The sequence below is a fragment of the Candoia aspera genome, chromosome 2 (assembly GCF_035149785.1).
Source record: "Candoia aspera isolate rCanAsp1 chromosome 2, rCanAsp1.hap2, whole genome shotgun sequence".
Classification (NCBI taxonomy): domain Eukaryota; kingdom Metazoa; phylum Chordata; class Lepidosauria; order Squamata; family Boidae; genus Candoia; species Candoia aspera.
The window spans coordinates 90,796,249-90,808,642 of record NC_086154.1 but is presented as its reverse complement, the minus strand read 5'-3'; the positions used below and the strand labels follow the sequence as shown (position 1 = coordinate 90,808,642).

Genomic DNA, 12,394 nt, shown 5'->3' with positions numbered 1-12,394 from the left:
GAGATGTACAACTGGGTATCATCAGCATATTGTTCCAATATGTGCAAGGACTTGTGTGCTTTCAGTGGTGTCTCTCTTTATCAACTGCAGACCTCTGCCTGCTCATGTCTTCTCACAGATTTTTTCAAATGTGGCTTATCATGTAGGAATGCATGTGGTACTGTGGAGGCAGGAGTTTGTAGTGGAAGAGTGTAGCAAATCATAACAGTTCTGCTTAATTTCATCTGATATTAGTGAATCTCATTAATGTTTTATTTTCAAGGGTGATAGTAAGAAAATGGAAGATGTCAACATGTACTTGAGCCTCCCTTCAACCCGCAGTCAAGCAGAGCCTAAAGTCTCAACCTTAAGTAGGAGTGCAAGCATTGTCGGAGGGCTTTCTGTAAGCTCAAGAGATTCCTTTGCCATTTCAACTCTCATTTGCTCGACTAAGCTAACCCAAAATGGTAAAAATGTAACTTTTAACTAAGTATTTTATGTTGTACTTGAAAGGTAATCTCTATCTTTTTTTGTACTTGAATATATTCCTGCTCTTTTCCGTAGTGGGTTTACTGGGCCTTTTGAAGTGGCGAATGAAGCCTGAGCTTTTGAAGGAAAATTTAGAAAAACTGAAGATTGTGGATGGCGAAGAAATTGTGAAGGTATATCTTCTTCAGTGATGGTTTATTCAGGGCTTTCTAAAAATGTGAAACAGATGGTGTGAATAAGCAGGAAAGTTTTACGCCTTTTGTGATTGTAACCCTGGTTCTTTAGGGTTGTCATTTTTATGCAGCATTGGAGGTATTGCTCTCCTTCAAATGTTATTGTTTCCAATTTGATAAGAACTTTGAGATATTTGTGTGTATTTATTGTTTGTCTGTAGGTCTGTAGCAAGCATTGTGTACATGGAAAGAATTTTCAGGGGTGACCTCACTGTTAGGCTGAGTAACAAGGCTACCTCAGCAGCAGATGCTGAAGATGTGGAATAGGTTAAATTATATGTGCTTCCTGCCCTACTCTGACTTAGCCTCCACTTTCAGGTTTTGTGGAGAATACACTTTTTCATCAGTGTTGGGTTTAGGATTTAAGGCCATGTTTTGTATGTGCCATGCAAAGGATGTCTAGGAAGAACCACTTTAGTCTTGTTGGGTACATTATGTCCATCCACCAAATCGTTTCCAACTGGTGCAGAATTAGAGAGGCTGTCTTCCTTTCCATTTCTCTTCTACTGCTATTCTGTATCTAAAAGGCTTAAGCTGGAATAACCAAAAGTTCCTCCCTTTGAGACTGCCCATGCTAATTGTCCACAGCGTTGTTTTAAGGAGCTCTGGAAAATTCTGTACAGAGAGAGAGAGAATTCTTGCTTATTGTTCATGTCTTTCTCTCTCTCTGTTTTTGCCTGCCTTTTGTCCTATTTGGGCAGTTGTTTTTTTAAGGTTTGCTGATGTTTAATAAGTAAACCTCTAGCTATATTTTGCTAGCTGTATTGAGTAGTGTATGTGCTTGCTCTGATCTGGATGTAGGGACTGATAGGGAGTGTGCTGAATACAAACTAAAGTGGAAATTACCCACAGTAATTTTCCAACAAGTCTGAGGTAGCAAAATATTATTTCCTGAGCCTGAGGATTTATATTTTTCACATATCACACTAGACCATGGTTTTTAAAATATGGTTTATTCAATATACTGTAACTACCTGGTTCTCACAATAATTTAAGCCATGATGATCAAACCTCAGTTGTTGCGTTCCAACAACAGAGTAGGCCAAAGCCAAAGAAAGCACATTGTGGAGTAACATGTTGTGTAAACCCAACCAATGTGTAATCCCTTGATTTCTCACTGAATAAATAAATTACGTTCCCCATATTCTTTCCAAAACTCATGCAAGAAATGCTAGAAATGTCACTTAGAAATTTTTGTCAACTGTTTACCTTTCTTGTTATACAAACTGAGAGTAGTTAATCCTTGGAGGATGATTCAGGAAACAGCACAAGATTGTCTCCCTGGGAGGGGGCAGGAATTGTGAGAGAGAGAGAATGAATCACAGCCCTCTATGTTTCATAATGAAGGGTGGCTTTCCTACTTCCTTTTTACAAGAAAGTGTCCTGTTTGTCATTGGTTTAGCACGTCATGGTTAATCAAACTGTGATGAATGAATCCAACTAGACTTGCTTTCTTTTTTTAAGACATGCATTCCTGATAGTTCTGGGCAGGCTAAGTATCTGCTCTGATCCCCAGGAAATTAAAATGTTTATTTCAAGCTCCTATACACCCCTAGAAATGATAGTTATAATGTGCAGATATTCAGAATTCTGGGTCTGACTGTGCTGCCTATAATGTAATATAGAAATGTTAGCCTGAAACCTTTTGAAGAGAGTTTTTGAAGGTGGGCAGTATTTTTCAGCCAGGCCTCATGAAGACCCTATAGCAACTGAAGAGGAAGCAGACCAAATTGTGAGGGGAAAGGTAATCGGTAATGCCAGAAAAGGTGCTATTAATTCTGCTAGATTCTCCCACCATGGTTTCAATCAAGCAAAGAAAATCGCTGAAGAGGCATCTGCCTGCCAGCATGTGAAACTAACTTTCCAAAGCCTTCATTCTGGCTTAGGCCCCCCAGTTATCACTAGTGAGGGTAACGTGTTCAAACTTGATTTATTCGACTGGAAAGGGAGCCATATTTTACATCAAAAGGGCCACTAGGTCAGAGGCTTAATTTTCCTTGTGCTCCTCATTTTGAGCACCATTCTCCCAGTACTTCAGTTCTGGAGTAAGGAAGGCAGCATGCCTGTGCAAAATACTGTTGGGAGAGTCAGTAGCACTAATGCGATAAAGCAAGTATAACTCATTTTCTCTTGATCAGAAGCTTCACACAAGTATTCTTTTGGGACATTCACCTTGATTAAAGTAGAATCAGCAAGCTGCTGCTTTAGCATTCCCCTAACTTATAAAAATGCTGGGCATGCCCATTTGTAACAATCACAGATCCCTTGATTCAAGACTTTAGTCTTTAATGCATGATTAACTCATAGTGAGCACAATATCAAGGCCAATTGGAAAGACAGCTTGCCTTTGTCAGTGCAAATAAAACAGAACAGAACAAAACAAAACAAAAAAAAGAAAATGTTTATATAATTACAGGGATAATGAAAGCTATTCAGTGATCATCCTCTTCTCTGTTACATGAATATCATAGCTTTGTTTGGAAAATATTTGTGTCAGTGGTAAAATCTGAAGTTCTCATGGTTGAGTTCTTTATTTGAAATTGAGTGCAAGTTGTCCTGCTGCAAAGAACTAAGATTTGCAGGCTGTTAACAGAATGCATAGTTACTTACGAAGAGGAGGAACTGGAGTATATGCATCACCAAGGAACAGAACAAGGTGATAAATCTCTGTTCTTCTTCATGCAGTCTTCCAGTTGACAACAAACTAAATTGGGCCACTGTGATTCTACGGTGTCTCTTACATTTGTGCACTTATATCTGTGCACTTGAAACACTTATTTCTGACCCTTAAAAATTAATATTTTTAACATTAACGTTTAATTAATGTTTAGTGATATTATGTAGTATAAGTGCTTTTGCTTGGGCAGCAAGTCTGGTCTTCATGGATTAGTCACAATTTCTTATTTTAAACAAGCATCAGTTTATCTCTTAATCATCATCATGTGTCAAGGCCTTTTTGGGAGTGACAATGGACAATTGCCTGAGATTCATAGACTCAATAGAATCGTGGAGTTGAAAGGGATCTTGGAGGCCACCTATTTCAACCCCCTGCTCAGGGCAGGATCCACAAGAACATTTTTGACAGGTGACCATCCAGCTTCTGAAGATTTCCACAGAAGAGAACTTAAGTACTTTGTGGCAGCTGTTCCACTGGCTGAAAGCTCTTATACTCAGGAATTTCCTCTGATGTCTATCCTAAACATGACTCCTTGTAGTTTTAACCGATTGGTTTGGATCCTGCCCTCTGGGATAATAAAGAAAAAATCCTTTTGGTTTTTTTGTGTGAGAACTTTTCAGATGTTTGAAGACTGCTTTCATATGTCCCCTCAATCAACTTTTTTGTAGGCTAAACTTATCCAAATCTTTTACTGTTGCTAATAGGGTTTGGTTTCCAGACCCCTTACCCTCTTGATAGCTATACTCCAAATGTGGTTTACACTTTCCTTATATTTTGGAACAATCTCATTTATTTAAGTTTTAGGTGGCCTCCACCCTCTATTTATTGGGATGACTTCCCAAGCTAGGGCTGATCAGATAAATATTCTACAACTGCCGTAAGTTACCTATCCTAGGAATTCTGAAGAATATAATAATAATTTTAAAAAGTCCTGCTAGATCAAAAGCTCCTTTCATCCAGCATTTCAGTGGCAGAAAGTGGTATTTTTTTCAGTTATGGGATTAAAATTAATCAGTTAAAATATAAATCCAACTGTTATTTTGGGTTTTCCCAATCACTCCTACTTATTTGGTCATTGCTTTCAACGGCCAAAAAAACCATGGAGGAAACTAATGATACAGGTTGCAGTGAGATGGAATTGGTGAATGGGGAGGAAAGACAAACAAACATTCTGCTTGGGCCACTCACAACCTTTGAAAAAGGCAATGGGTATATTAGAGTTCCTAAGCAGTACTTATGACATCTGTTTTTCCATGCAGAATATTCAAGTGTATCCAGTATGTATATTATGCACTTTAGAGTAATGCAGCTGTTCCCCATCTCAGATATTATTGGATTATTATTATTATTAATTAAATAGTAACAGAAAAAGAAAAAGGACAAAACACAGATAAAATTACAATGCAAATACATACATTCTCAAGAAAAAAAAACCATGCATAAAATGTGCCTTAAAAAAAGTGAAAAAAATATAACAGTTAACAGTTACAAATACACACACACACACAGTCCGCTCCTAGGTGGCAATTGTAGTCAAGTTTTCAATCCATTGAGTAAATGGACCATACATTTATCTTTCTAATGCTGCAATATTAGTCTTTTGACCATTGTAAGGGCACAGAGAACCCATTTATGTTGTCCAGTTGTCAAATTCCATGTAATAGCTATGTAATTCAAGAGAATATTATTCTCTGAAAACTTAAGCTTTTGTCACAGTCATATTTATATAATCCACTACTTTCTCCCCAAAATTAGTAAGTATAGAACATTATAAAAACATGTGTTTTAAAGAAGCATTATCCTTATTACATCTCCAGCAGTATGCTGTCTTAGTCAATCATTTTTGTACAAATGAAGTAGAGTCCAATAAATTCTAAGTATTATTTTTTGTTGTATAAGTCATAGTTGGAGGTCCATTGACACTCTTGCTATAGAAGTTAAGACGCTCTCCCATTTTCTAGGCAATATAGGAACCTCTAATTCTTTATTCTACTCATTTTTAGCATGTGCATATCAAATTGATTTACTGTTAGCAAATATCTATAAAAGCTAATAGTAGGTTTTGTCTTTTTTTTAATTTTAAAGGATATAACAAGTTCTAGTATCTCAGGTGTCTCCAAAGCTGAAAATGCTGCTGGTCCAAACAATGTTGTTAACAAATGTTGTAGCAGTAAATACTGCCATTGGGTTACATCTGATAGATGATATTTATCTCTTAACCCAGCGTATGTTAAAAATTCATCTTCATCAGTTGGTCCAAAGTCAATATCCCCTCTTCCATCCAATTTTTCCATATCACCATCTTTTTTCCCAATTTTAAAAATTATGTTTCCCCATAAAGTCAATTTAGCATGAGAAAAGGGGTCAAATCTTCTTTTATTCGACGTTACATTCTATAACTTTCTAATTGACATGATTGTTTCCATAGATACTAGAGTTCTAGTGTATTTTGATCTTTATACTGTCTATCCTGATGGCTGAAAGTGAAGAGGAACTGAGGAGCCTTATGATGAAGGTGAAAGAAGAAAGTGCAAAAGCTGGCTTGCAGCTAAACCTCAGAAAAACCAAGATTATGGCAACCAGCTTGATTGATAACTGGCAAATAGAGGGAGAAAATGTAGAAGCAGTGAAAGACTTTGTATTCCTAGGTGCAAAGATTACTGCAGATGCTGACTGCAGTCAGGAAATCAGAAGACGCTTAATCCTTGGAAGAAGAGCAATGACAAATCTCGATAAAATAGTTAAGAGCAGAGACATCACACTGACAACAAAGGCCCGCATAGTTAAAGCAATGGTGTTCCCTGTAGTAACATATGGCTGCGAGAGCTGGACCATAAGGAAGGCTGAGCGAAGGAAGATCGATGCTTTTGAACTGTGGTGTTGGAGGAAAATTCTGAGAGTGCCTTGGACTGCAAGAAGATCCAACCAGTCCATCCTCCAGGAAATAAGGCCAGACTGCTCACTTGAGGGAATGATATTAAAGGCAAAACTGAAATACTTTGGCCACATAATGAGAAGACAGGACACCCTGGAGAAGATGCTGATGCTAGGGAGAGTGGAAGGCAAAAGGAAGAGGGGCCGACCAAGGGCAAGATGGATGGATGATATTCTAGAGGTGACGGACTCGTCCCTGGGGGAGCTGGGGGTGTTGACGACCGACAGGAAGCTCTGGCGTGGGCTGGTCCATGAAGTCACGAAGAGTCGGAAGCGACTAAACGAATAAACAACAACTGTCTATCCAACCAAGGGTGCTATACATGTATATTCCAAAGTTGCCCAAATTGGAAAATTAACACCAGTTGTTGGCTTCCAGTATTTAATGCTTGACAATAAGTAAGCATGATGATATGAAAGTGAAAGTGGACATTTATTTATATTTATTTATATTTCAAATTTCCATCACCGCCCATCTCCCCTGAAAAGGGGACTCTGGGCAGTTTACAATCCTTGTCTAGATCCTCTAAATAGTGGGAAAGTAGCAGAGAACATACCATTAACCTTTACTTTAGATGTGGGCGATTCATATAATATCTTGATCCATTTTATGAATTCCAAACTTGTTTAATACAGCAAACATGTACTGTTTATATATTTTGTCAAAGACTTTTTCAGCTTCTTTGATCTTTGTTTTTATTCAAATCTATTAAATCTACAACTAACCTAATGTTATCTGCTGCTTGCCTAGTTTTATAAACCCTGCTTGATCATTCGTAATAGCAAACGATATCATTTACTGTAATCTATTTGCTAACACTGCTGTTAAGATCTTTGTATCAACATTCATCAATGTTGATGGATGATAATTAGCATGCAGAGTGTAATCTTTGCCTACTTTTGATATAACTGTAATATAATCCTGATTGAATGCTGCAGATAAAATTAGATATTATTAGATTTAAACTTTCATCATCTCCACCAGGACTGTCAGCATGGAGTTATCATGGAAATTACAAGCAAACACTATTGAGGGACCCAAGCTTGGGAAAGAGTGGGATAATGATGGATTGAGACAATGGTGCCAACCCAATTTGTCCCTTCCACTGAAGCTTCTTAAAACCAGATGAAGAAAATACCTGAACCGATGGGGACAGATAGAGGAATGTTCATTTTGTTTTCATGGTTTTCTTCCCCCATTTGGCTTGGAATATGGATATTGGTGGACAAGACAGATAGTGAGATGAGAGAGTGACTTATCATCCCCTACTGTCGTGTTTTAAGGGGCAAGATGGTTGGTTATAAAATCAATCCGCTCTGGGCAGGGAATAGTATTACTCAACATTCACAGTTGCTTGCTGTTAAAAACAACTGCTGAAGCTTTACAAATGTTAAGGATCCATGCTGCAGTCCCCTTTTGACAATTCACAGCTAAGATGCTAAACTTAGCATTAAATACAACGTAATAATCGTAATAATCGCTGCTGTGCTTGTTGGACTTAAATGAGTGCTCTGATGAAAATAAATCTTCAAAGATGTTGTGAAGCTCCAGGTGACGGGGCTATCAGGATGAATTCTTTGAGGTGTGAAACACTTTCCCTGGGGCTAGGTGGGATATTTTCCACTTAGACAAATCAAAATATTTTTCAAAGAATTTTTATCCTGTCATGGTGCCAAACCTATTAACATATTTGCTTGTTCTTTTCATTCCCTCTTTCCCTTTCTCTAGTTCCTCCAGGATACTTTAGATGCCCTATTTAATATCATGATGGAACATTCTCATAGTGACGCATATGACATTCTTGTCTTTGATGCTCTGGTAAGGATTACTGTATCACCTCCTTCAATCAACTAAGCTCTCTCCTAGTGCTCTGCCTTTTTCTTAAAAACACGATACAAGAGAGAATGATGCCATCAGAGTGAGCATGCTGGCTTCACTTCTCATCCATGCTCTAATTAGCCTCCTAGCATTGAGGATAAACTATCTAGGCAGCCTCACTGCATGATGTGGAACCAGAAACATCGGAATTATCTGTTTCATGATATGGAGATAGTTGTTAATTAAGTCAATATTGGAGTCTCACATGTTCAGATATTAATCCATTTGCCAGATAGAATCTCACATATTCTTTTTCTCCATGTTCTAATTTCTTTCCAAGTGCTAATAAAAGTAATCCCTGAAAAATCCACATCTGTCTATTGTTTCCAGCTTCCCCAAATATTTGTAATTTCGAAATACAACTTCCCCCAGTATGCAAACTTCATATACATTTCCATAATATACTTGAATAAATCAAACATATTGGCATTTTTATTTAGTAATTTTTTTCTAATATATTTTTTAAAATGCAAATACTTCTATATGATGTATTCTGTATGCTTGCTTCTCAAATGAAGGTTCAGTTTCAGACTGATCTTTAGTAAGTCAATACATTTTTGTGTGGATTTTGGACTGGGAACTGAAAAATACCAGCATATTTAATTTGCTGCACCATGCAGGCTTTTGCCATATATGTTTTGGCAATTGCATTTATCCTTTTACTCTGCAGGCTGGGGTGGATTTCTTTTACATCCCTGTCTACTGAGGTGGAAAACCCCAACTGACAGAAATAGCTTCCCCACTCACAGGTATCTGCATGGTATGGTCCAAGGTATAGTCAAAGCTCCAGCTGTTTTTTATGTGTGATACAGCAGAGGTAACAGGCTCATGTTTCATTCTTTATTTCTTGCATGAAAATATCTGCATTTATTCTCTCCAAGAGCTTTGCTAAAGTGAGCAAACTGTAATAAGAATAAATAATTACTTATGCACTAAAATGGCTCCAATATTCTGAATTCAGAGATGTGGAATCCATAAAGAAGGAACCCCTCCACCATTTTTTCTTTAAAAAGAAGTTTCCAAATGATCTTTTACATATGAAAACCCTCATTCTGTTATCTGTTACAGATTTATGTAATAGGACTCATTGCAGATAGAAAATTTCAGCATTTCAATACTGTACTGGAGGCTTATATACAACAACATTTCAGTGCAACTTTAGCCTACAAGTAAGTTTATAATAATCCTGATGGGGAAGGCAAGGTGGGAGCACCTAAATCATCTTCTGGCCTGCTGTTTGAAGAGTGTAGAAGAGAAAGGAATATATGTATGGGTCTCACCTCTTCTACTCTGAATCTCCACGGATCATTCTAATCCTGGCAAAAATATTCTCCATGCAACCAAAACCTAGAAGTGTATTTTTAGTGGTCCTATGCAGATTGTTTGGCTCAAAGAATTCCCAACCCTATCCTGTGCCTCTAATATAATAGTATTCTATGCAATGGATATGGCCACCATCCAGGATCATCTTGTTTGACAGACAGAAATAATGATGTTGAATAGTCATGCTGTGCTTTTTCTCGGATGAATTGTTTTAGTATTTGTATTTGAATTACAAAGCAATAAAATAAAATCTGCCATGTTACAGCATGTACGACATATATTTGCCACTTCACGGTACTTAGAAATCTAACTTGACAAAGATAGTTTTCCCTTTGTGTGATGTGTTTTCCTGATTTCAGGAAATTAATGGCAGTTCTGAAAACTTATTTGGATACTTCAAGCAGAGGAGAACAGTGTGAGCCTATATTAAGAACCCTAAAAGCTCTGGAATATGTATTCAAGTTCATAGTTCGGTCAAGGACTTTGTTCTCTCAGTAAGTATTTGGCTTTAATTTCTTTTGAGGTGCAAAAGCTCCACTCAAGTATAGCTTAGTTTTCCACAACTTGGTGTCCAGATTACAATACTTCAGGTTCCCAGACTGCACATTTTTTTGCCAGTCTTTGGTGTATAAAGCAATCTGATGGCCATGCTGACTCAGGAGTTTGGGAATTGTAGAGCCAGAGCACTTGGGGGGTACTGGAGATGAGGTCATTTTCTGCTACAGTAACAGTTTAGCCAAGTATGTTATTGAGAATGGTATGTATGGTCTTGCCTGAGCTGGGCTGTAATCCTGGCAACTTCATGGACACGTTCATGTAGTTTTCTTGACAATAATATGAAAGTGGGTTTGCCTTCTTGTATGATCATTTTTTTCAATATTTCAGTGCAACCTAGAGCTTTGGCATTTCCTGGTAGTCTCCCATCCAAGTCCTAGTCAAGTCCACCTACTTAGTTTTTTTAGGATTAGCTTTACTTGATTAGGAGTTGCCACCTAACTAGGCAGGAATGTTATGACTGATAAATTAAATTTCTATGTATAGGATTAGTGAGCTTCTAATTTTAAAAGCATTTCTGCAGACAGACATGAGTCGCTTGTAGGTATGACTGGAACACCACACATGGAAAACAAAAAATCATCTGGAAGCAACTTCCTAAGAGGCTGTCACTTTTTTTATTTTGACTGTGAAAAGCTTTGAAGGGATACTTCAGTCTGACAATGGTTCATGTGAAACACCTCTTTGAAGCTGTTCCATGAAACAATGTAGCACACAGACTCCTAAAAAACAAACTGAAACTGCCACAATGCCTTGCTTTGCACCTTTTGGATGACCTTCTCCTTTTTTTCCCAAGAGTCAGAAGAGACTTCTGTGCATGTGTTGCTCATGCATAAACATCTTTTTTGGTAATTCCAATGAGCTACTGGAAGTGAGGGAACAGGTTTCTGCCCATGAGCAACATGTGCATAGAAGCCTCTTTCAATTACTGGAAGTTCAGGAGACTGTGGGAAGAACAATGTGAGACGAATAACATCCAGTCAAAGCCAGTGGTGGTCATTTGTGCTCATCTATTGGCCACTGTTCTTGGAGTTTCACTATTCAGGATGGAGATAGACATCATCATACCTTCAGATGTTTTTGTTATAATTCCCAGAAATCTTTGTCCATGGTGGCTTATGGCAGTTGTAATCACAAACACCTTTGGAAGACACAAGATAGTTTGCAACTGGCATAGGTTAATTAATTAGGAGAGCTTAGCATGTTGGCTCAGAATTATGTCCCACTGTGTCCAATGGTACTTGCTGCCAAGTTACTGCCCAAGCATGCAATTCTTTACCCATTGAACCAAGTGGGGCTTACTATGTTGGACTGAACTGTTACAATAAATTGGGCAGAACAGATTTGTTTGGTCACAACATAAATCCAAAATGGCAACTGATTTTGCCTAGTGACATACATTTTACCTTGTGGCTTCCAGGCTTCTTCCCTTTCTAGGTCTTTTACAAGATCATATTTTCCAGTTAGCTGTATGCACTGTGTAACCATGGATCCTCTGGTAATAATAGCTAGCCTATTAGTTGTGCAGTCCTGTTTATCTATAGCAGTTTCAGATAGTGACCTTTATGGGTGATGAAACTAATGGGTGGAAACTTTGCTAAGGTTTAATAGATGTATAGATTTTAGAAAATCACTTTAAAATTGAGATAATTGAATTGAAATACGTTAGGCCAGAAAGAGGAAGGTACAATTGCATATTGAACTTGCTGTGTACTTGAAACGTATTTGGTGGGAAGCATTAACTTTCTTTCTTGATATGCTCCAGGATATATTTTTCTTTGAAGATTCTGTTCAGTGTTCTGCTCCTTAAGATATCTAACCCTTACATCATTAGAAAAGTAGATGAATGTAAATGGCAAGGCAGAATGGCTCTTCTTATCGGAAAATAGTGTAAAGACCATAAATAATAAAGTACATTTACTAGAGTATGAAATTTGTAAGATCTCACATTGATCAGAAGGGTAGTTTTAACAAAGCAATATATTTGGGAGGCAGCCCATAGAGCAAGGCAAGCAGTCTTTTCGGGCAATGGGTACCATTTTGCAATCTGATGTGATTGCACAGGCACCAAAAATAAAAATACTTCCCCCCTCCCACCAAAATTGGCTTAAAACTTGAAAGATCTCATGTCAAATCACTATGATCTCTTTATTTATTTATTTTATTTGTTTATTTGTATCCATTTTTATTTAATGTTGGGATTCCATGGTGCCATCTTGGATGTTGCAGGCATCAAATTATGGTTTTCTGATTTGTACAATTAGACAGTGAAGCAAGGGGCTCAACTTCTTTCCTTAAACACATTGCTTTTGACTCACTGCATAC

The 12,394-nt window shown here is 37.6% G+C and overlaps 1 protein-coding gene across 1 annotated transcript in view; it reads left to right on the top strand.

Moving 5' to 3' along the window:
• Positions 1-12,394, top strand: part of DOCK2 (dedicator of cytokinesis 2) — a 289,582-nt gene that overhangs the window by 45,171 nt on the left and 232,017 nt on the right. Inside the window, exons 18-22 of the mRNA XM_063292441.1 lie at positions 263-446; positions 544-641; positions 8,042-8,131; positions 9,260-9,360; positions 9,874-10,008. Of these exons, the coding sequence (XP_063148511.1) occupies positions 263-446; positions 544-641; positions 8,042-8,131; positions 9,260-9,360; positions 9,874-10,008 (608 nt within the window). The remainder of the gene's footprint in view (positions 1-262; positions 447-543; positions 642-8,041; positions 8,132-9,259; positions 9,361-9,873; positions 10,009-12,394) is intronic.